The sequence below is a fragment of the Pinus tabuliformis genome, chromosome 6 (assembly GCF_031772625.1).
Source record: "Pinus tabuliformis cultivar Carrire ecotype Pingquan chromosome 6, CPIR1, whole genome shotgun sequence".
NCBI classification, from domain to species: domain Eukaryota; kingdom Viridiplantae; phylum Streptophyta; class Pinopsida; order Pinales; family Pinaceae; genus Pinus; species Pinus tabuliformis.
The window spans coordinates 714,669,823-714,694,853 of record NC_142292.1 but is presented as its reverse complement, the minus strand read 5'-3'; the positions used below and the strand labels follow the sequence as shown (position 1 = coordinate 714,694,853).

General features: G+C 39.6%; 1 protein-coding gene across 4 annotated transcripts in view; it reads left to right on the top strand.

The window, feature by feature from the left end:
- Positions 1–25,031, top strand: part of LOC149260671 (uncharacterized) — a 318,964-nt gene that overhangs the window by 219,722 nt on the left and 74,211 nt on the right. For all 4 annotated transcript variants that reach the window (XM_089420954.1, XM_089420953.1, XM_089420951.1 and 1 more), the window contains one exon: positions 5,239–5,361. In XM_089420954.1, coding sequence (XP_089277080.1) covers positions 5,239–5,361 — 123 coding nt within the window. The remainder of the gene's footprint in view (positions 1–5,238; positions 5,362–25,031) is intronic.

Genomic DNA, 25,031 nt, shown 5'->3' with positions numbered 1-25,031 from the left:
TTAGTTTGGGATTCATTACAATGCAGAAGCATCTCCTCTATTGGTTGGTTTCACTGATTCCGATTGGGCTGGTGACCCTGATGATCGGAAGTCTACTACAGGTTATGTGTTCACTCTTGGTTCTGGACCTATTACATGGGCTTGTAAGAAACAAAGTGCCATTTCTCTTTCTTCAGCAGAAGCAGAGTATTGTGGCGTCGTAGAAGCTAGTAAGGAAGCCCTGTGGCTTCGTCAGATCTTGTCAGAGTTTGGCTTTCAGTAGCAACATTCGACTACACTTTGGTGTGATAATCAAAGTGCCATTCAACTATGCAAAGATCCAGTCCAACATCAGCGCAACAAACACATTGAACTACACATGCACTTCATCAGAAAGCTCATTCATGACCATGTTCTTGAAGTGCAATATTGTTCAACTAATGATCAAGTTGCAGACATTTTTACAAAGGCTCTCACAGAGGCGGAGTTTACCAAACTTCGATTTATGGTTGGAGTTCAGGAAGTTGTCACTAAGGGGGGATAGGCTCTAATGCCTCCTTCCTTCTCCTATTCTGCCATATTTGTACATCCTTCAATCCTATCCCATGTTGTTCTTAAGGGGGGATGTTAGGATATTTTGACACATAGGAAATAGTTAAGTATAAATTGGTCTAGTGTAGAGTTAGGTAAAGTGCGTTTCTTTACTATGTACTTTTGTAACTTACAATCCGACGATCATGATATGTTCTAGATGTGAAGTGATCCGACGGTTCATTTTCTCCTCGGTATTACCGACACTTGATCTGTGGCTTAACACCCGTTTGGTCCATGATCCCTATTTAAAGAGCATGGAGGGTCATTTGTAAGGTGACCGTTCATGAGAGAAGCTTATGTAAATTTTCTTTCTTTTACATTAATAAATTGCCTGAAGTGGCCGCGTTGGCTCAGGCCGTGGACTGTTTCCCTCTTTGAGGGTTTTAACCACATTAAGAATACTGATGTATTGATCTGTGATCTGTTTGTGAGTGGTGTCCTTTGGTGTTCGATATGAGGAACTTACCCTATAAATTCCTACATTGTGTAGTTTCAAAAGTATAAATTATAAACTAATTTAAGTTACAATTTAAACTATTTTTAACCATTATACCTAAATTGAATTATTTAAGTCATTGTTTGTTTTTCTATATTATTTTTTATGTTTAGTCTTCAAGAATGTTGTTCTATATTACTTTTATCGTTTTATTTTTACTTTTATTTTACTGGTCATTATCATGTGTTTAGATTTATAAATTATTTAATGATTTCATTTCAGTGCTAATGTTGTGGTTCATGAATGGTTTTTGATTTTGAACTTCGAATATGTTTTTAACTTTTTTAAAATTAAAAAAATATTATTATATATTTTTGTACTTGACGTATCTTCGCCGTATCCGGATCCAGACTTTTCAAAATTTTGGTGGATCCGTATCCGGATCCATTTTCGTATCCTAGTAATGTATATATTAATTAATATCTTTATTGTTATTATTTTTAGCCTTCTAATGTTTATTTAACCTCTTTTTTCCAATTCTTGACCTTGCATCCCTGACCTATTTATCCTTTAAAGCTTGATTAGATTTCTTATTAGTGTCCTGATGATGAACCGCACTTGTTGGCTTGAAACATCAGTTAATTAAAATATTTTACTGTGATGATTCCAAAAATGTCAAATAAAAATTTCTCTACTCAATTGTGATGAAGCATTAACTTTGTATTATCTTGTCAAAACTTATAACTCGAGACATATGCCATATTTTAGTATCGATATATGATGCACCACCTGACATGTTATACATCTTACATATTGATGTTATTTCATATGTCAATGTAAGAGTGAGGCATAGTCCTAACATCCAAGGTTGAAAGAAAGAAACTTTGAATGGATTTCTAGTAGCTGCTTTGCAGTTTGAACTAGGAGGTAGGTTGATGGGAGAGAGGTTCCTTACTCTGGACTGGAGTTGATCCCTCACACGCCCTAAGAACATGTGTCCTGATGTATGGTTTGACACCATTGAACCAACCCTGATAATATTGGTTGGTCTCCTAGAGGGAGAGATTGAGGAGAAACTTGGAGTCTCATCATTTTATTGTTTGGTGTACTTCATAATCTGTTTGCCATTTATTGCTCTTGATTTGGGTGGATCAACATGAAAGTATGAGGTGATCACCCTAGTCTTCCCAAGGTGTGGCATGACATATAGGAGTTGAGATCTATGTCAAAAGATCTCTAGATAAAGAGGGCTAAGGATCTCTAGTCCTATTACTAGAAGAAAGTAGAGAGGGAGCCCCCTTAGTCCCTCTAGAGTTAGTGATAACATTCTTTGATCTCATAGCATAGGAGAAGCTTAAAATGGAGGTGCATCTCTATCCATGGCTCAGGACTAGAGGCCAACAATACCAAGTCGTTGGCTAATACTAATAGGACTAGGGAAGTCAACACTTGGTATAGAAGACCATCATCTTCCTCTTGGATATGCTCTTGGTGAAAGACTCTAGTTCATTAATATAGTTCTCAAAGAGGGTTTGTGAGAGGGGAAACCTTGTTTTACCCCAATGGTACTCTAGATGAAGTCGGAAAGGTCGTTTACCATCTTGAAGCATCCTAAATCTGACTCATATAGTCTCATAGGTGCGAGGAGGGTCTCATATATGTTAATGTCGTGGAGTCTCTAGAATAATGCCTCCCTTGGAATTGTGTCAAATGCCATTTTGGAAGTTTACAAAGCAATTGCAAACCTTTGAAGAGTGATGATGAGCCTATTCAATAATGGTTACTTCCTGATTTGTGTAATGGATGAATAATGTGTCTTGTCCAAGAAGGGGGAAGCTTGAACATACAACAAGGTTAAATAAGTTAGCAATATGGGAACTAAGGGACTAGATGACATGTTCAAGGAATTTGGATTGAAACCTTTCCTCATTGGTTGCTGTGTTGGTACACATAGCTTTGATTGCTCTCCTAATGCCCCTCTCCAAGAAAGGGTGGCAAACTGGGGGAGGGAAGGAGATGCTGATGGGAGGTTATTTAGGGGTGTTGTAAAGGGAGGTTGTGTGGGAGAACATGGTTTGGGGATCAAGGTTAGGTTGGATGGTGTGGTGTGTAGGAAAAATAGGGCACCATAAGGCTTTCAAGGAGTGGCGATTTTTCGTCTCTTCTAGGAGAGAGATATTCATTGTTGTGGTGAAAGAGTTTACGATATGTTCTGTGGAGGCAAGGGGAGGAAGATGGATCATGTCTTAGGGTGAGATAGAGTTGCTTACAAAGGGATTTGCATTTGTCATTGAACAAATGGTTCATGGGGCAGGAGCCGAGGGTAGGTTTATGGATGTGCCCACAGGTAGAGTGGGGTGTGGGGAAGTAGAGAGAGAGGTGACGAGGGCATGGAGAGAAAAACTTATTCATAAGATTCATCTGGAATCCAAAACTCACTTTGAAAGATTTGTTCTAAATTTCAATCGTAAAGGTTCCCATAGTGGATGAGAAAATTCCCATAAGATATTCAATTTATGTATACTAGCGCCGCACGACTCTTATAAGACCTGCGAGGACCCATGGGTCTTGATGGGTTTTATAGCGAGAAGGGTCACTCGCATAGAACCCATGGTATCTACCCTTACCCACCAAAACCCGCATAAAACTCAGTTACCCGCATTGAACCCGTGAAGAACCACATATGACCTGCATAGGACCCGAGGAGACCCTCAAAATTAATTTTTAATTTTTTTTTTTAACTTTTTTTGGAGATCATGTGGAGGGAAGGGGAAGGGGAAGGGGAAAGGGAAAGGGAAAGGGAAAATGGAGGGAAAATTTTGTCGAGTCTTATAAGGGTCGTTCTCGAGTCTTATACCGGTCGTCGACTCTCAAGTCAAACGCTGGACAAGTCTTATATGAGTACGAGTCGTGCAACATTGATGTATATTATTACGGTTAATATCTTGCTAAATAGATACAAATTGATTACTGCCATGTAATATCTCTGGAAGAGTATCTAAAAATATATTTTGAAGATACTTACACCATGAAGAGGTAAAAAACCATGGCATATATGTTTGGAACAATCAGGCGCAACATTCCATGGGAGCAATGGAGATAGCCTGTTCCTCTTGGCAGTGATTGTATGCATTACATGTTGCCTGGAAGTTTCTGTTGAATGGTTTTTTTGCTTTATCATCTGGCATCTCTGATACTCCACTTTTTTCCATTTTCCTAACATTCCATCCGTCACCAGTTTCTGCAATCTTTCTAATACATTATGATATATTTCTTCAAACTTGATAATCTTATAAATATGAACTATAAAATATTTTACTTTCCTTGAATCAGATAATAGTTAGGCATGCCTTCATGTCTTTTGGACTTAACTATGGATAACTTCGAAGAATTTTTTGATCAGATCTTCATAGGACTAGTACATTTTTTGGACTGACATGCTTCAGATGCTGTTAGGGCACTGTTACCATTTTGAAATGAGTACAATGTAGGTGGGAGATGTGAAATATAATCTTTATTCAAATGGAGGCATATGATACAATGGGAGAGATCCCCTTATGTTTAGGTAATAGCGAGTGTGCTAGCTCATTGACATAACCACATCATTAACTAATGACAATTTCTATCTGATGAATCTTTATTGAATTTACCAATGTTGCAAACATCGGCATTAAGATAAAATCAGCAAGGGTCCTGGAAACCAAAGAATCGTAAAATCCATGAAAATATCTGTAAAAAGCGGGAAACATTGGTTAGGCCAAAAAATTGCAGATAAAATCAGGATGTTTTCAACACTGGAATTTACTAGAACATGCTGTGTCTTTATTAAATTGGACTTTAGTATCAGAGTATTAATACTACAACAATATAGCCACTGGATTACATTTCCCATCTTATTTATTGAATAATGATAAAATGCATGTCTTTTATTCTTGACAATGTCAGATGACTGTTGTTTTAATGAGATGATTCATCGATGGATTGTCTGTTCTTGAATAGAAGCTGAAGGAATTGTTCTGAACTAAAATTAAATTGTTTACATGATGGGTTCGTACTCTGCTCATGTAAGATATATAGCTAGTAACATGGGTTACGTTTTGTCATCCCTTTTGTTAGTGTTCAATCCTTATCATGCTTAATAGGTTGTGTTTTTTCAACTTTTGTGTATTGTACTATCCCTATGTACCAATATTGGCATTATTTACTAAATTTTCGTGCTATGAACTCAGTTTGCACTGGAGTTTGGCAGTGATCTGTATCCCTGCAAGAGAGGATAAAATTGGTCCAATTATTCTTCACCTGGATTCACTGGGTCTTCATACCAGTAACATTATATTTCAGAATATTCGAAGGTGCGCCAGCATGAGTTCCTTCAGTTTCCATTCTAATAATTTTATAGATGATATAACTGCAAGGAAATCATTATGGATGTTTCATATTGACGTATAAAATTAATATTTGTCTTTAGATTGGGCATTTGAAAATTATAAATCAGTATAGTGGACTTGAAAATCAATCATCATTAAATTTATGTTCGTGTTGATATGGGAAAAGAAACTAGTAATTGTTTAGCAGAATAACAAAAGAAAATTAAGAAAGGATATGTGAATAATTAGTAAGGGTTTTGATTCTCTTGTCTTCAGGAAAAATGCTCTTTAGTTATTATCGGTAATTTTAGCAGTTGAACCTTGACAAGGTTGCAAATATCCTGGCGGGGAATATATTGCCCAAGGTCTGGAAATAAACTTGGATAAAATTTCCAAAATTATCAGAGAATCTCAGGAAGCAGAAACTTGGACCTGGAAAACTCTGAAAATATTGGAAAAATGGGCAACCTGAAGAAACTTAGTAAATATCGGAAATATAGGGAGAAATTGGATACTTGATTGGCTATTTCCTTCTTATTACCCGAAATACTGGGAGAAATCGGATCCTTGAGTCGGTATTTCCTTTTAATGTGTTTAATGTCTTGCTTTCAGTTTGTTTGAAATATCATGCTTATTAACTTGGTCTTTGGTTGGTCTTTTTCACATGTTTTAAAATACTATTCTATATCCTTTTTTTTGGGGTTCTATATGTGATTTCATATGGTTTATTTGTGTTTCTGTTCAAATTCAACAACCCCAAAATTCAGATAAATTTCATTAGTGTAAAATAGATTAATAATTGATAAATTTGCCATCATGTATGCCCATATATATATATATATTTCAAGATGTTCCCTTACCCTCATTTAACATAAATGATAGATCATAAAATCCCATCCCTTCGTTAAACATATATGATACGTGATATAATCCCATGACTTAGTGTGGAAATTTATAATCCATGATTTTAGTCTTGGAATTTTCGCTTTAGGGTTTCTTTATCGTTATTTGAAAAAATATCTTTAAAAAACAAATTTGATTAAGTTTGTGTATGGAATTTGATTCTATTCAGCTCGTTGAAGTTTGTCTATCAAATTTGCTGAATCAGTTTGACTTTTTTTAATTTATCTTGTAGTTTGGTAATTTGAAATTTAAACAGAAAGGTGGGCGAACATTGTTATACATAAGTGTTTTGAAGCTTGCTGTCTTTTCCATCAGTAGATTTCTCATGAAAGAGCTTATTCAAATTCTTGCGTTATTTTATTTCTAAATTTAGCCATCTTTAGCATAAGTTTTATGTAGCTGTTCGTACTCATACCATCATATATTCCAAAATTGTGTGTGTGGTTACCCTCTTGCAAAGATAAGATTACTTGCTATTATTCTCTGACCTGTTCTTGGGATTCTTTCACTCATTTACGTAGAGTGCCTTAGACAATTTGTTGATATAATCTGACTGTGCAAACTGCATACTTAGAACATTCTCCTAAGATTCTTTTTTGGGACTCAAATAGACGACAAATATATAAAATTTAATGTGAAAGGGGTTATAGCAGGGTGAACAAGGTCTTTTGCAGGGTATTCGTTATGAAATCTAGGAGCTATGCATGATTTTAGGTGCATTTTTTCAAGGCGTTAAGGCCATTCATAAATTTAGTAGCCACCACGAGAGGTATTATGTTAAATTTACTTGGCTCTCTGCTGTTAGAAGAATCATTTTCCTAGATATGGTTGATATATCATCCTAACTATTGAATTTCAATAGGGTTCTAGGGTGCAAACGACATTATAAAGGAGGAGGTATAAGGGTTTTCACTATGTAGACAACAAGGTGTGTTGGAGATCAGATACATATTGTGCAAAATGGGGAAGGGTCTGTTGAACACAAAAGGAGGAATTCACTATATAATGAGCCAAGGGGAAGAGGTTATGGAAAAAACATGCCACCAAGAAGGTTGATTACCTAAATCCCAATGGGTATTGGACTAAATGTAGATATTCTAGTGAAAGTAGAACTAGAATAATTTTTTCAAAACTGGTAACTACTTCAAATGATTTCTCAATCCACTTTAGAGCATTTAATGTAACTTGTAGAGCATTTAAATCATCAATCAGTTACACATGAAAAACTTCTACCATAAACAATGAGCAGTAGAGATCACAAGAAGACAAAGAGACAATAGACACCAGATATTAGGTCAATGACCAGGGAAAAACCCACAAAGGGGAAAACCCAATCCAATCTTTTCCTTATGAGAGAATAATCAGTTCCAATTCTTGTCCAACAATATAGTCAAAGGTCAAATATTGACCTTTCAATATCAAGTCAAAGTATCCCAAAACAGAGAGAAATATCACTGATTTTCCACTGTCAAAATACCAGTCAAAGTCTGGTCAACACTTGTCAAACTTGCAGATCTGTCACGGCTTGGTTTTCTGAGTTCAATGCAGGTCAATAGGCCGAAATTCAACAGGTCGAGGATCACAGATGGCAATCAACAGAGGTCCAAAGTCACTGCAATTTTCGGTCATCTTCCACAGATTGGTCAAACACAGAAACAGTCCAGTCAATGCTTTGGTCAACACAGTCAAACTTCAAATCAGAATCTTCTTTGGCTTCTGCTTCGCATGTGTGGAATCTTCTGTGGCTAATAGACGAGTTATTGTTGTGTGATTGGATGATGAAATGATCTCCTTCGATGGGTTATTTATAGTGTCCATGTGGGAGGGTCATGACCCTTCAAAAAGCCACCTTTTGAGATGGAGCCGACCTGATCTTCTTGAAGCCTTCACAATCATAATTTTGACCTTGAAGTTTTTGTTAATAAAAGTACCAACTGAAACTATATTTTCAACAATCCCTCTTAGCTATGGAGGTACCTTTATATTCTGGCCACTGTGACAATCTGCGACACCCACCAACCACTGTGCAACTCTGATGTTGCATCTGTGTTGCTATGGACACTACACTGTACATCCTGTTCTACTTTCAACTCTGCTTCTGCACTGCAACTCCCTCTCAACTATAGTTGTTGCTACTGCAACTATAGCAACTGAGAAGCATCCTAAATACTGAATCAATTGTGTATCCTTGCTGCAACTGTCTCTTGAGCATCTGATTGATGCTAGGCTCTGCATTGTCCATTGTGGAACCTGTGCTGCCTTTTGTGAAAATTTGGAAGACCCAAATTTCTACTGCAACAACTGATTAAGTTCTTTTATTTGTCAAATAACTGAACAAATTATTAACTGTGTTCTACGGTAAATATCGAAACCAATACACTGAAGGCTGCACTAGTTAAATGATATGCAGAAACAAGAATTGAGCAAGAAAGAAATAGCACACACAAGTGACACCATTATTTTTGGACCAATATCCCTGGAAAAACCCAATGTGGGAAAATCGGTGCAACAGCTGAGGGTTTGTATTATTAAGTAGTAATTTTTTAATACAAAATATTTGGATGCCTTGCTGGCTATCCAATACAGATAATTTGATTGACAGAGAGATGAGTGAGATATACCTCACACTATCACTGGCAATCCAGCACTAATCCAACCATTGCATGGCTAGCCCCTAGCCGCCTCTACGCAGTTTCTGCGCAATCACTCCGCTGCTTTGCGTCACAACTTCTGGGGATTGCGTCACTCCTTTGGTTGATTGATTTGCCTCCGGGACTTCAATTTTCTGCCCTCCCGGTCTCACACCTCGACTTCTGGCTCTGGAACTCGATTCTCCCACAAATTTCAGATCTCCTCTCAGGCTCTGTGCTGCCTCTCCGTGGCCCTACACTACCTCTCCGTGGCCTTACACTGCCTCTTCTGGATCTCTCTTTGCCTTCTTTGCGATGTATCCCTAGATCAAGAAACTCTTCAACCAGAAACTATCTCTACCCCTCACTACAAGAAATCACCTCGATCACTTCTCCGACAATTGCTGCGCTGCTCTCTTCAGAAATTGATCTCTTGATCTCTCTCATTCGATGTATTTTCCAAATGCCCATTAAGCCTCTTCTTATAATTTTCTCGTTGAGAACCAACGACCTAGATTAGATTCTAATCAATGGCTTAGACCATTTTGGTTTGATCCTTGTCTTCTTCTAGAAGTTTCACCCCCAGTTTGATTAAAATTTAATACCCTTTAATTATTTTGATATCGTAAGTTTAGTCTTAGGCACCCATTAAAAATAATTAATTATTTTAATAAAACTGTCTCCATGTGGAATTTCTCAAAATGATTTTTGGGTATTCTGGAATACATGTGTCCAAGCCTCCCTACAAATTTTGAGGTTTAGTGCACATCTGATGCTACTAGAAATCAACACTCCTTAGCGAGGAATGTGCTCTAGTAACGCACCCTGCTGAAGCATCACCCTTCTCTGTAACTTCTCCCTCTGCGCTACTGATGTCTGACATCACTGCCCACCAACTACTGCTCAAATGCTGCATCTGTACTGCTGCTGACCCTACCACTGCCAACACTGCATCTGTAATGCAACCCTTGTAAATTCTGCATTTGTGTTGTTGCTGGCCCTGCCATTGCCAACACTGCATCTACACAACAACCTTCTCCAACTACTGTTGCTATTGCTTCAACAACGGAAAAACATCCAAAATTACTAAACTGGTGTTTAGTATGATGCATTTGTTGCTGGAGTTCTGACTGCTCCTAGACTCTGCGCTGTTACTGAAGCCACTACGCTGTTGTTGACTCTGCTCTGTGCCAACTGCACCACTGCCAACACTAGCTCTGCGCTGTTCAGATTCTGGCATTCTTAGCCATTGCAACTATCAGTCCAACACTCCTCTGCATCAACTTATCCTAGTCCATCCTGCCACTTCTGATATGGGCTCCCATATTAAGGTATTGATCCAAGAGGGGGACTCCTCAAGGATCCTGCCCATCTACAGTTCTTTCAAACTGCAGTGCTAGATCATCTCACCTCTACGCTGGAGGTATCTAGGCAATCATGGTAAACTCCTCTTCCTCAATCTTTGTGGCTATAGCCTGCGGATCATGTTTCACATCCTTTTCCTTCTTCTTGAGAGGACACTGCGTAGTGTTGATTTGGGATAGCATCAGATGTGCTCTAGGCCTCAAATTTTGCAGGAAGGCTTGGGGACATGCATTCCAAAGAAATCAGAAACCGTTTTGGGAAATTCCACCCATACACGATTATATTAAAATAATTAATATTTTTAATGGGGTTGCTAAGTTTAAACTTAAGAAAATTAAAATATTAATGGGTATTAATCTAATTGTGGGTGAATCTTCTAGATATAGACAAAGATAAAGTCAAAAGAATCTGATTCTTTGATTAGGAGTTAATCTAGGCCGTTGGTTGTCCAACAGGAAAATATAAGAAGGGGCTTGAGGGTCATTTGGAAAATACACCAAGAGAGATCAATAAATCGATTTTTTGAAGTGAGAAGTTCTCAGGAGGAAAAATTGATTGAGGAGATTTCTTGTAGCAGAGGGGCAGTGAGATTTCGGAAGAAAGAAGTTCCGGAGAGTACGAGGCAAAGGGAGGACAGAAAGACGTCCAGAGAGAGGCTGATGTTCACCCACGCAGTGCTGATGCAGACGCAACACAGTCCTTGAGGGGAAGTCGAGTTTCAATTGCCGGGAACCGGGGTGTGAGTCCGGGAGGCAGAAGATCGATTTTCTCAACCAGCAGAGGATCCGGAAGAGGGGCAACGTAATACCTAGCAAGGGTGATGCAAAAATTGCGGGGAGTGACGCAGTTCTGCACAGAGGCCACACAGAGGGTGACGCAAAGCCTCCAATTTAGTAGGATCAATCACTGGTTCTCCCAGTGATAGGGTGAAATCTTTTCACCAATCTTTCGTTCAGTATTCTCTCTATATTGGATTGCTAGTTGAGCATCCTAGAATTGTACTCAGATTTTCTCCTGCATAATAATAAAACCCACAGAGCTGGTGTACTGGATTTCCCGCATTGTATTTTTCTAGGGACATTTGTCCAAAAATAACGGTGTCCTATGTGTCTGTATTTCCTTGCTCAGTTTCTATGTTTCAGAGTCATATTTAATTTGGTGTAGGCCGCTTTAGTGATTTACTTCAATATTTCAAGAAGAAATATGAAATAAGTTTGTAATGTAATTTACAATGTAGGTGAAGTAGATTCAGTTGGTTGCTGTAGGATTCCTGAGATTGTTTGATCTAGGAATTTTCACTTGGTATCAAAGGTGTTGATGTGAAACAGGAGGAAAGGATCTAGCACTGAAGCAAGGGTCAACTTGCTGCAACAAGCAGCAGTTCAAATCCTTTGAGGGATTGCGCAGTTCTAGCCAGGAGGGCTATATTTTTGAATTTGTCTCTCTCTGAGTGAGCCGACAGAGAGGTAAGACTATCGGATCGAGAATTTGCCAAGGCAGAGGGAGCCACGCAGAGCCTTAGTGCAGAGCTAGAGGGACGCAGTTTTTTGCAAGCTGAGTGTTGGGCAGAAAAGACGCTGGAAGAAGGAAGCAAATCACATAGTGAGGGAATACTTCTTTAGTGATTTCTTGTTAAGGAAATCAGTATTTCTCATTTGCTAGGCAGTAGAGGAGCAACAGTATTACCAGCTCCATCAGGGAGCGCGTAAGGCGGCCTAGAAGCTACGCAATAGGGAGAAAGAGGGAGCTGTTTGACAGTTTTCAGAGGATATGGCAACCAATGGCTTGAGGGATTAGGACAAGATGGACAGAGCTTCCAACTATGTCATTTGGAAGGCTAGATTGTCTTTCCTTCTAGATGTGCATGCCCTCAAGACGTATGTTGATAGTGTGGTAAGTGAACCTGTGGATGTAGAGTCGCTATAGAAGTACAAGGCTGAGATGGCAAAAGCCAAGAGGATGATCCTGGATGGAGTCAAGGATCACGTGGTGTGTCACGTTGCTAGCAGAGCAACTTCTAAGGAGATGTGGGATGCTTTGGCCACATTGTATGAGGGATCTTTTGAGCAGTGGAAGATGTACATGGAACAGAAGTTGAGATCTGCACAGATGCAGAAGGGAGAACATGTGGATCCATTCCTCTCGAAGCTGAAGGAGACCCGTGATGAGTTTGTCGACTGCGGGGAATACACCTCATGATTCAGAGTTAGTGAGACTGGCCCTAAATTCTGTCTCAGATGAATGGCAAGTCTTTGTCTAGAGTATCTTGGGTAGAGCAGCATTGCCAAATTGGGATGAGATGTGGGCAACTCTAAAACAAGAAGAACTGAGGAGGGCCCTGTACAAGGTCAAACTTGACAGAAGCAACAGTAGCAGCAGTGGGTTGAAGCCCAAAGTAGAGGAGGAGGATAATGCAACCCGTGCATCAAAGGGGCAACAGATATGAAAGAAAGACTTCTCGAAGGTGAAGTGCTTCAGATGTGGTGAGATGGGCCACTATGCATCCCAGAGTCCTTTGAAGAAAAAGGATAAGGATGAGAAGCACGATCCCAAGGTTACAATTGCAAAGATTCAGCAAGAGGATGAGTTCGCCATGACAACCAAGATACCTCTAGGAGGGAGGTGGGCTGATATTGAACTGTAGTTCGATAGAGCTACAGATGGGTGGGATCCTTGAGGAGCCCACCTCTTGGATCATCACCTTGCTACGGGAGCCCATGATTAGTAGTAGCGGGATGGAGGAGTTTTCAGTTGGTGCCATGGAGTGTTGGAGCGACAAATGCAGTAGTTAGCAGCGCCAGAACTTGAGCAACACAAAGCAGAGAGGCAACAGTGCGTAGAGGCACAATGTAGAGCTTTAGCAATGCAGTGGCTTCAAAAAACATCGTGGGTCTAGCAGTAGTCAGGGTTTCAGCACCGAGTTGTATCCGCGGGATACTTATCCAGTTTTGGGTGTTTTTAGTTGCTTCTCTCAACAACTGAGTTGCAGTACAGATGCATTGTTAGCAGTGGCAGTACCAGCAGCGTAGCAGATGCAACATTTGAGAGGGAGTTGTCGGACAGATGTAACATTAGTAGTGGTATTGTCAAAGGTAGTAGTACAGTTTCAGTTGCAGTGTAGTAGCTGGTGGATAGCATGTCAGATATCAGCGACGCAGAGGACGATGCTTCATAGTCAGAGCAGTATGCAGCAACAGTATATTGCTAGAGCACATTCCTTGCTAAGAGGGAGTGTTGATTTGGCATAGCATCAAATGTGCTCTAGGCCTCAAATTTTGCAGGGAGGCTCATGCACATGCATTCCAAAGAACCCAAAAACCATTTTGGGAAATTCCACCTAGAGACGACTATATTAAAATAATTAATAATTTTAATGGGGTTCCTAAGTCGAAACTTAGGAAAATTAAAATATTAATGGGTATTAATCTAATTGTGGGTGAATCTTCTAGACAAAGACGAAGACCAAGTCAAAACAATCTGATCCTTTGGTTAGGAGTTAATCTAGGTTGTTGGTTGTCCAACAAGAAGATAGAAGAAGGGACTTGAGGGTCATTCAGAAAATACACCAAGAGAGATCAAGAAATCGATTTTCTGAAGTGAGAAGTTGCCTGGAGGAGAAATTGATTGAGGAGATTTCTTGTAGTAGAGGGACAGTGAGAATTTGGAAGAAGGAAGTTCCGAAGAGTATGAGGCAAAGGGAGGACAAAAAGATGTTTAGAGAGAGGCTGATGCTAGCCGACGCAGTGCTGACGCAGAGGCAACACAGTTCATGAGGGGAAGTTGAGTTTCCTGCTAAGGGAAGTCGAGTTTTAGTTGTCAGGAGCCAGGGTGTGAGTCTGGGAGGAAGGTCGATTTTCTCAGCCAGTAGAGGATCCAGAAGAGGGACAACGTAAATACCTAGCAGGGGCGATGCAAAAACTGCCAGGAATGATGCAGTTCTGCACAGAGGCCACGTAGAGGGTGACGTAAAGCCTCCAGTTCAGCAAGATCAGTCACTGATTCTCCCAGTGACAGGGTGAGATCATTTCACCAATATTTTGTCCAGTATTCTCTTTGTATCAGATTGCTAGTTGAGCATCCTAGAATTGTACTAAGATTTTCTCCTGCATAATAATAAAACCGTCAGAGCTGGTGCACTGGTTTTCCCGCATTGGGTTTTTCCGGGGATATTTGTCCAAAAATAATGGTGTCCTGTGTGTTTGTATTTCCTTGCTCAGTTTCTATGTTTCAGGATTATATTTAATTTGGTGTAGGCTGGTTTAGTAATTTACTTCAATATTTCAAGAAGAAATCTGAAATAAGTTTGTAATGTAATTTTCAATCCAAGTGAAGTAGATTCAGTGGGTCGTAGTAGGACTCTTGATATTCTTAGATCTAGAAATTTTCAACTGTTATCAGAGGTGGTGATGTGAAACAGGAAGAGCAGATCTAGCACTGAAGCAAGGCTCAACTTGCTGCAACAAGCAACAGTTCGAATCCCCTAAGGAATTGCACAGTTCTAGCCAGGAGGGCTATATTTTGAAAGTTGTCTCTCTCTGAGTGAGCCGATAGAGAGGTAAGACTGTTGGATCCAGAATTTATAAGGTAGAGGGAGCCACGCAGAGCCTTAGCGAATAGCTAGAGGGACACAATTTTCTGCAAGTTGAGTGCTGGGCAGAAAAGCTGTTGGAAGTAGGAAGCAGATCGCGTAGTGAGGGAATACTTCCTTAGTGATTTCTTGCGAAGGAAATTAGTATTTCTAATTTTCTCGGCAACAGAGGAGCAATAGACTTACCAACTCCATCAGGGAGTGCGTAAGCCAACTTAGAAGCTATGCAGTAGGGAGAAAGAGGGAGGCATTCGACAATTTTCAGAGGATATGGTGACCAGTGGGTTGAGGGATCATGATAGGTTGGACGGAGCTTCCAACTATGTCATCTGGAAGGCTAGAATGTCTTTCCTTTTAGATGAGCATGCCCTCAAGACATATGTTGACAGTTTGGTAGGTGAACCCGCGGATGCAGATCCACTAAAGAAGTACAAGGTTGAGATGGTAAAGGCGAAGAGGATGATCCGGGACTTAGTCAAGGATCACGTGGCGTGCCATGCTGCTAGCAGAGCAACTGCTAAGGAGATGTGGGATGCTTTGGCCACATTGTATGAGGGATCTTTTGAACAGCGGAAGATGTACTTGGAACAGAAGCTGAGATCTACACAAATGCAGAAGGGAGAACATGTGGATCCATTCCTCACGAAGCTAAAGGAGACCCGTGATGTGTTGTCAGATCCGAGGCGTACTCCTAAAGATTTAGAGTTAGTGATACTGGCCCTAAATTCTGTTTCAGATGAATGGCAAATCCTTGTCTAGAGTATCCTAGGCAGAGCAACATTGCCAAATTGGGATGAGATGTGGGCAGCTTTGAAACAAGAAGAGGGACCTGGTCAAGGTCATACTTGATGGAAGCAGCAACAACAATGGGTCGAAGCCCAAAGTAGAGGAGGAGGATAATGCAACCCTTGCATCAAAGGGGCAGCAGAGACGAAAGAAAGACGTCTCCAAGGTGAAGTGCTTCAGATGTGGCAAGATGGGCCACTATACATCCCAGTGTCCTTTGAAGAAAAAGGACAAGGATTAGAAGCACGATCCTCAGGTTGCAGCCACAAAGATTGAACAGGAGGACGAGTTCGCCATAACAACCAAGATACCTCCAGGAGGGAGGTGGGCTGATATTGAACTTTAGTTCGATAGATCTACAGATGGGCAGGATCCTTGAGGAGCCCACTTCTTGGATCATCACCTTGCTACGGGAGCCGTGATCAGTAGTAGCGGGATGGAGGAGTTTTTAGTTGGTGCCATGGAGTGTTGGAGTGACACATGCAGTAGTTAGCAGTGCCAGAACTTGAGTAGCGCAAAGCAAAGAGGCAACAATGCGTGGAGGCATAGTGCAGAGCTTCATTAGCGCAGTGGCTTCAAAAGACAACGTGGGTCTAACAGTAGTCAGGCTTTCAACACCGAGGTGTATGCACGGGATACTTATCCAGTTTTGGGTGTTTTCAGTTGCTTCTCTTAGCAACTGAGTTGTAGTGTTAGCAGTGGGAGTGCTAGCAGCATATCAGATGCAACATTTGAGCGGGAGTTGTAGTATAGAATCTAGATGTAGCATTGGCAGTGGCAGTGTCAAAGGCAACAACACAGTTATAGCAACAATGCAGTATCTGGTGGAGAGCATGTCAGATATCAGCAGCGCAGAGGACGATGCTTCAGAGTAAGAGCAGTATGCAACAACAATATATTGCTAGAGCACATTCTTTGCTAAGAGGAAGTGCTAATTTGCGATAGCATCGAATATGCTCTCGGCCTCAAATTTTGCAGGAAGGCTTGGGCACATGCATTCCAAAGAATCCAGAAACCATTTAGGGAAATTCCACCTGTTGACCACTACGTGTCAATGACCCATAGCAGTACACCCCTTTTTTCGCAAAAGAGATAGCGCCTGATCGATGTGTTCCTGCCATCTAGCTATCATCGTCAGCATGAGGATCATGTTATAATGTAAACCCATTTTGCATGTGTATAATGTAAATAATCTCAACAGATCCGTGTCGTGTATATAATCACCTAGGTAAACCTACTTTTCCGGTGATGATTTACATTCTGGGAGGTTTTTTGTCTCACAGATCCATTCGCGGATGGTCGGCAGGGTTTTCCTTCAGCCTTACCCCAAAGCCAGAGTGGATTTTGTCACTGGGATCTTAGGGGAGTCCTAGTGTTCTAGATCGAGTCTCTGTAAAAGTGACTTGGGAATAATCCTAACTATTTGGTTAGGTTATTTTATTACAAATTGCTTGATCTGCTAGACTGCTAGATTATATTTGTGTCGCAGAACTGAGTAGTCTTTGAGGGTCTTTCGCAAATGGGTTTTCCCCCTTGAGATGTAAAAAATGTAAAAATCATGATGTAAATTGTCTTGAGGGTTAGAAAAATAATTTATCCCCTCATCGGTTAATTAATTAATCTTTTATGGCCAAAATTAATTAAAATCCTAAGTCAGAAATTTGATTAATTCTAGGTCCTATCTAAATTTAAATTCTTCGAAGACAAAGTTCGTTGGTCCTTAAAAAATTAAATTTTAAGAGGTCCAAGGACTAAGGTAAATGAATTATTTTGCTAAATTTTAAGCCTTTGGTCCCTGGGGTTAAGTCAAAGTTAAACATTTGAGGAAATTAATGCAAAAGTTTAATTTTTGAATTAATTAAAATGCATCTAATTGAAAAAATTCGAATTTCCTCAATAATTTAAAATTTCGACAGATGAGATCAAAAGAAATTTTAATCCTCATCAACGGTTGAGATTGCTTTGACAATGATCACTTGAACTAGCCGTTGGAGGATTTATCTTAAATAGGAGGTCATTTGTCAGTCAGTATCATCCGATCTCTGTATTGTGTACTAAGAGAAAAGGTCTCTTGTAATCCTTTTTATGAGCAATAAAAAATGACTTGGGGTTAAATTTCTACTGGTGTTACTCTTCCTGAAAATATTGTAAGATGTGTCATTTTCATGCATAGATTTCTTTTTAGCCATTGATGATAGCTTTTTGAAGAGCGATTTGAGTATAAGTATCTTGCTTAGTCGTTGGGGTTTGAATGATAATTTATGTTTTGAATATAATAGCAGGTATCTCTATTTATTTGAATTTGATTATCATTTTCTCGCTCTATGTTGATGGTTAAATTGAGTTTTGTAGGAAATCCTCGATTATTAGATCATCGGGCGTTCGGGGAAGTTTTCGGTTGAACCAACCAACTCCCGATCCGTGATTTCTAAATAGCCCAACTTGATTTGATCCCAGGCTTATCATAAGGTATTTTTTATGGGTGATGCATGAAGGGTTTTGAGCTCTGTACCTCCTTTAAAATTCAAAGGATTTAATTTTTTTTTTGCTAAATTGATAGATCTGGCTATTGAGAGCTTCAGATCATCAAATTTTGGAGCGGAGTCGGACTCACACTCCCTAGATCTGATAGATCTTGCATCTATGTACATAGATCTGTAAAATTATTTTCAGTTTTCTGACTTGGGTTTTCTAGGTTTTAGTTTTTTAGGTCATTGCATATATCGTTTGGGTGTTTCTTGTTGTCTTGCAGCAATAGATCCAAAGGAGAAAATTGTGTAGAGTCGAGATCTAGGTCCTGAAGGGTAAGATCTAGATCTCTAGGGTTCATCAACATCAATTTTTGTAGGCATCATATCTAGATTTTGCGGTCCAAGGGTTTAAAGTTATTTATTTTCAGATCTGGAAATTTCATGAGGGTTTCATTAACAAATCTGAAGCAAGTGGATTCACTAAAATTGTTTTGATCTGGATAATTTCACTGGGGTTTCACTGCTAAATCTTAAGTGGAGGTATGAAATCTTAATCTGGAAATTTCTCTTCGGTTCTTGGGCGGCAATTTCTCTGCTGCCTGGATTTCCTAAGCGGAAAATTTCGAATTTGATGTCACTGTTGTTTTTCTGGAAAACTTCGAAATTATTTTTATGGTCTGGGTTTGGGTTTTAATTTTTTTTTTTTGATTTGGAAAAACTTAGGGTTTATTCTTGCGTTTTCTGTCCAGATACGCATTTCCTCAAGCCTTTCCTCATCAAACCGCAGTTAAATCTCTCACGCTGCTCCATGCTGCCTGCATTCCTCAAACCTGCAAACACCTAGCTCATTCCATCAAAGCTTTTGCTACTCTGACCGAGCAACTATATCTCTACGTGTTCCCAGTATTTCTCCCTACGCAGTCCCTTCTCCCCTCGTTCTTTTCCGCAGCGTTCCCTTCTCCCGCAACCGTCCTTCCCTTATGCGTGTTGCCTTCAGAACCCTCAGATCCCTTTCACGTGGTAACCTGCTACTTCCTCATTTTCGTCGTCCTCTCTGCATGCGTCTTCCCTTCCGTGGCTCACTACACTGCCTCCAAATCTGCAAACGCAAGCCCTTTCCTTCCAACTCCTCATTCCTTTCACGCTGCCATACCAGCGTGCTGCCATCCCTCTTACGCTACTACAACTCCCTAACTTGCAGCTCTATTTGCTTCCTGTCGCATTCCTCATCTGTGTATCTTCGTAGCCATCACCTCCGCGTCCTCCGTCTTTGCGTACCCACTATCACGCAAGCCTCCCTACCCTTCGCGTTCTGCCGGCTTCATCCACCGTTGCTCTCCACACTTCCGTAGTCCACACGCTGTTTGCTCCTCCTCGCATCTCTGTCCAGATTCGTGGTTCCGTTCATTTTTTGTCCCCTCATGCAGCCTCCTCTAAACTTGCGTGCTAACCCTTCAGCGCTTCACCTCTTGTTGCTGCGATCCACCCTCACGTGTCTTCCATTCTGCCGTCAGAACCTGCAAATACAAAGCAACAAAACGTATTCGAATTCTTTTTATTTCTATTTTGATTTGTTCATGCGGTTAGTTTAGGGTTAGCTCTTTATGCTTTTTGTTATATTTTTTTTTTTTATTTCATTTAAACAAAACTTTAATTAGATTCATAAAAAAAAATTAAAATAAATCGATTTTGATTTCATTTCATTTTTATTTTTGATTTTGATTTTAATTCAAAAAATATGAAGTTTCAAAAAATCTAAAAAAATTAAAAAACTTAAAAAAAAAATATAAAACATTAGAAACATTTCAAAAATCCTAAAAATTAAAAAATCTAAGAATTTAGAAAAATTAAAAAGGCTTTTTGTGACTTTAGATTTTGTTTTTTATATATTTTGATTCTTTATTTTTTACAAAATTAAGTGTCATAAAAATTTATAAAATTAAAAAAAAATCTAAAAATTTTAAAATTCTTAACATTTTTTTGAAAAACCTAAAAGTCCTAAACATTAAAAAATTCTAAAAATTTTAAAATTTGTGATTAAGGATTTAAAATAAATTTAAGGATTTCCGCTTAAACATTAATTTTTTTTTAATGTGGCCTACAACCCATTAAAAATTTCGGTTTTTTAACCCGTTGATTTGTTTAGTTATTGACTAAGGATAATTAAGATTTAAATTTGAAGTTCCTTAGTGTTATTAAATGCATGTTTTCTATGGTCAAGTGCGGCAAACGTTTTAAATCAGATTTATTGGAGAAAATTAATTAATTCTAGATCTTGGGCAGTTAATGGAAATCATTTAAAATCTGGAATCTCTTGCGTGTTAAAGTTTTGGGCGTTTATATTGGGTATAACTGTCACTATTCGTCACATATTGGAAAATTATTCTGAATGACTTCCTTTCTTACGTAATTTATGGTTAATACAAAATAACGGCACTAGTCTATAATTGTTTCTATCTCGTAGTCGTGTGTCTTGGTTACGTTAGCATTTAATCTATTCATCTGAGTTAATCAAAACCCATTTACATTTGTCGCATTGTCCATCATTAAAATCTCCTAGAGCTCGTGTTCCATAGTTTTCTCATCCATTTACCTTAGGGACTAACCCCCCTTGACTTGCCTAGGAGAGAGTCTAAACGGAGTGAGTAAGGATCAAGAGTGACAACCCTTACTCTGAGCGTTGTTGCGGTGCCTAAACACTTTGTGCGACAACATTTTTTGGCTCTGTTGTTGGGGACATTTTATTCTCAGTGTTTCAATGACATTTCCTCATCATTCATCATTTCAATCATCTCATCTTTTCCGCCATTCATTAGCCTGTCAAGCGGCACAACTTTTCCTAGCGTCATTTGATCTTTTCATTGCTCTATCTTTCGTCATCTCGTTAATCGTTTCATCCGCACTTTTAGCACCTGCACATTTCGGTTCGTTTCTTGTTTGGGTGGCGACTCCATTGGTTCCATTTATTATTTCTCAGACAAGAAGCCCTCCCTTATATCCGGTTGTTTGTTGCCATTTGGATCCTAGAGTTAGACTCATGTTCAAGTGGCGACTCCACTTCTTTCAATTTTTGCAAGAATTTCTACTAGAAGCTCGCTTCTTGTGGATCTCTTGATTTTCTTGAGCAGGGGTCTCTCTCTATCATCCATTTGGTCTCTCATTCTCCCTTCAAGCAAGTCATCATGGATGATTCATTTACCTTGTGTCATTTTACTGATGTTCTCCATGATATTCCGGAAGTGGCCATTCATAAATTGTCTTTGTTCTCGGGTGGTGATTCAGTCGCTGTTAGAAAGCATCTATGCAGGTTTACTCATACAATACTTAGATATTGTCGTTCTCCCCAATATGATCATGAAGATGTCAAAATGCGTCTATTTGCCTTTTCTTTAGAGGGTGATGCTTTGAATTGGTTTAATAATTGTCCTGAAGATTCTTTCGCTTCTTTACAAGACATCGTCAATGCTTTTAAAGATAGATATGGTTATCAAGATAGCTCGCCTTGTGCCCCTAAAATTATGCAACAGAATGAAAGTGATCTTGTGAAGGATCCAGCTATCGATGAAAGATTTCAAGACAATTCTCCATATCAGAATGTGCCATCCACTTGTACCATTGCAGATCAAATCCATGATAGTGGGAAAATAGGGACAAGTTGTCAAATTGGTGTTGACAATGAAAGGGAAAATGATAAGCAAATTATAGAAGAACTAAAGCAGTTGGTTAGAGACATGCAATTCAATCAAACACAGTTGGTAAAAAATATGGAGCTTAATCAAGAAAAAATTGTAACCGATTACATCAGGGATATGATCCAGCCACTGAATGGCTAGCCCCTCATTGCCTCTGTGCAATCACTGTGCTGTGTCATAGCTTCTGGGGACTGCGTCACTCCTTTGGCTAATCGATTTGCCTCTGGAACTTCGAATTTCTGCCCTCCCGGTCTCACACCCCGACTTCTGGCTTTGGAGCTCGATTCTCTAGAAAATTTCAGATTCCCTCTCAAGCTCTGTGCTGCCTTTGCGTGGCCCTACGTTGCCCAACGTGGCTTTGCACTGCTCTTCTGGAACTCTTTCTGCCTTCTCTGCGATGTATCCCTGGATCAGGAAACTCTCCCACCGGAAGATACCTTTGCCCCTCATTGCAAGAAATCATCTCGATCACTTCTCCAACAACTGTTGCACTGCTCTATTAAGAAATCGATCTCTTGATCTCTCACTTGATGTTATTTCCAAATGCCCATCAAGCCTCCTCTTATAATCTTCTCGTTAGAAACAACGACCCAAATTAGATTCTAATCAATGGCTTAGATCATTTTGGCTTGATCTTGATTCTCGTTTTCTTCTAGAAGTTTCACCCCTAGTTTGATAATACCCTTTAATTATTTTAATTTCATAAGTTTAGACTTAGGCACCCATTAAAAACAAATAATTATTTTAATAAAACTTTCTCTTTGTGGAATTTCCGAAAACGATTTTTGGGTATTCTGGAACACATGTGTCCAAGCCTCCCTGCAATTTTTAAGGCTTAGAGCACATCCGATGCTACTAGAAATCAACATCGTCGAACTGCTAAGTGCAACACCGCTATCAACACTGCTCTGCACTCCTTAGTATCTAATTGCAACTAGTTTGCAACTGTCACTTTGGAACTGACTACAACATGCTGACATTGATCCTTCTGCTACGGAATATTGTGGGCCCCTGTAGCAGAGGTAAATGATCCATGAGGAAACACCATTTGATGCTCACCTTGATGGACGCTGCCCAAACCTGTGCAACTCAGTGACTACAATGTTAGATCGCTGCGCCTCTCTCTTGGAGGTATAGCCACAAACATGGCAAAATCTTCCTCTAGTGTAGAGGAAAGCATTTCAATCTTTGCTGATGTTGTTGCCTGATCCTGCTTCTCTTGTTTGTCCTTCCTCCTTCCTTTGAGGACAATGAGTACTGTAGTGGCTAAACTCGCCACACCTGAAACATTTGATCTTGGACAGATCCTTCTTTTTCTAACCCTGTCCCTGATTGGGCCCTTTGATGCAAGGGCCAATTTTTTTCCTTCTTTCACATCTTTTGATCCTGAGCTACCGCTACTACTGATGGACCTCTTTACTAGAACTCGCCTCATCTCCTCTTGTTGTAGGTCCCACCCTAGTAAGGTACCTTGTCTTATGATGCTCTAGACGAAATTCTCCCACTCCTCGGTGACATTGTTTAAAGCCAAATGCACAAGCTCTATATGTGGAGGCGCCTCTCCAACTGTTGCTACCTGATCTCGAATTTCCCGAAACCCTGTGAGAAAGGGATCAATGCCTTCTTGCTTATGCATCCTGATGTTTCTCAACTTTTCTTTCAAGAACATCTTCCGCTACTTGGAAGGATTCTGATATAGCCCTAAGAGAGTTTCCCACATCTGCTTGGCAGTGTCCTTGCCAGATATATGTGAGACTATATGGTCTTGGACTCCATCTAGGATCATTTGCTTTTTCTTGGCCATTTCTTTCCTGTACTCCTTCAGCTGCTCTGCATCAATAGGTACTGCCACAATGTGTTTTGTATAGGTCTTTAGGCCTTATTCATCCAACATGAATAACATCCGAGCCTTCCAGATGACAGAGTTGGAGGCTCCGTCAAACCTATCTTGATCTCTAAGATCGATTGTGGCCATCTCCGCAACAAAAAAAAAACTCAAAAACTGTGTGCACTTCCTCTTCCACCCAACGCTGATTCTGCTTTAGCAGAACTGTTGAAAAACCGTTTTGCGCCCAAACAAGGAATCTACTTGGCGAAAATACTGAGCAGTTTCTTGCTTTGCCTATTGGAATCACTCAATCTATCAAGCCAAATTTTTCTTTAAACCCCTACGCTAAAAAATCGAACTGCCCAACAATTCTTACTGCCTGGCTAGGCATTGCACAACCCCCAAATAATTCGTTCCGCTGGTCCCTCTTAACAACAAATTTTCTTCTCCGCTTCTGTGCTTACCCATCTGATCAAAATTCCTCTGATACCATGTGAAAATTTGACTACTGAAATCTTATTGCAGCAACTGGAATTAATTCTTCGATTTGCAAATTAATTTAGCAGTTTATTGCTACGACAACAACGAATTAATCACACTGCAAACTTCACAAATAAAATACTGCAGAAAATAAAAGCACTGGAAACTGAGAAAATACTGGCGCACACAATAATTTTAACACAACTATTTTTGGACAAAAGTCCCCGAAAAAACCCAATGCAGGAAAACCAGTGCGACAACTGAGGGTTTTTATTATTGAGCAATAGTTAGAAAATTCTGAGTAGAATAAATATCACCAAACTTGCGAATCTACCCAAGAGAAATATTGGAAAAAATTTATTGAGGGATTTTAAACTCTCTCCAAGCAGTGCCGACACTGTCTGATCTTTGAAAAGCAAGTCTTCGTCCTTCTTTGTGTAGGCCCTGCATCACCCTTGCATAGACTCTCACACACTTAGCCTAGAACAATTACAAATCAAGTCGTCTTGCATGCTGCTAACTAGGAAAATGCTTCTCCGACCCTCTGGAAAATCTTCGCGACCTCTAGAACTGAAAACAACCTTCCGTCCAGCCAAATCAAACTGCTTTGTTGTGTTGAAGAAAGTGTAACTAGATTCGGTCTTCATGTCGTTATAATTATGATTTTGAAGTTATTATTATATCTTGCTGCATGGGTTTCATGAGCAAGAAGTTTATTTTATAGATGGCTCCCATTGACAACCTTATGATTTATTGTTAAAGAGTCAAATTAATGAAGAGCTCTTCATGAGCAAATATAAAAAACATATAAGTCAACCTAGAGTCTAGATCAACCCTCTAAGACAATCACAATCCTCTTGAAGAAGGCAACAAGCAAAACTATGAAAAACGTAGTCATGTCAGCCTCAAATT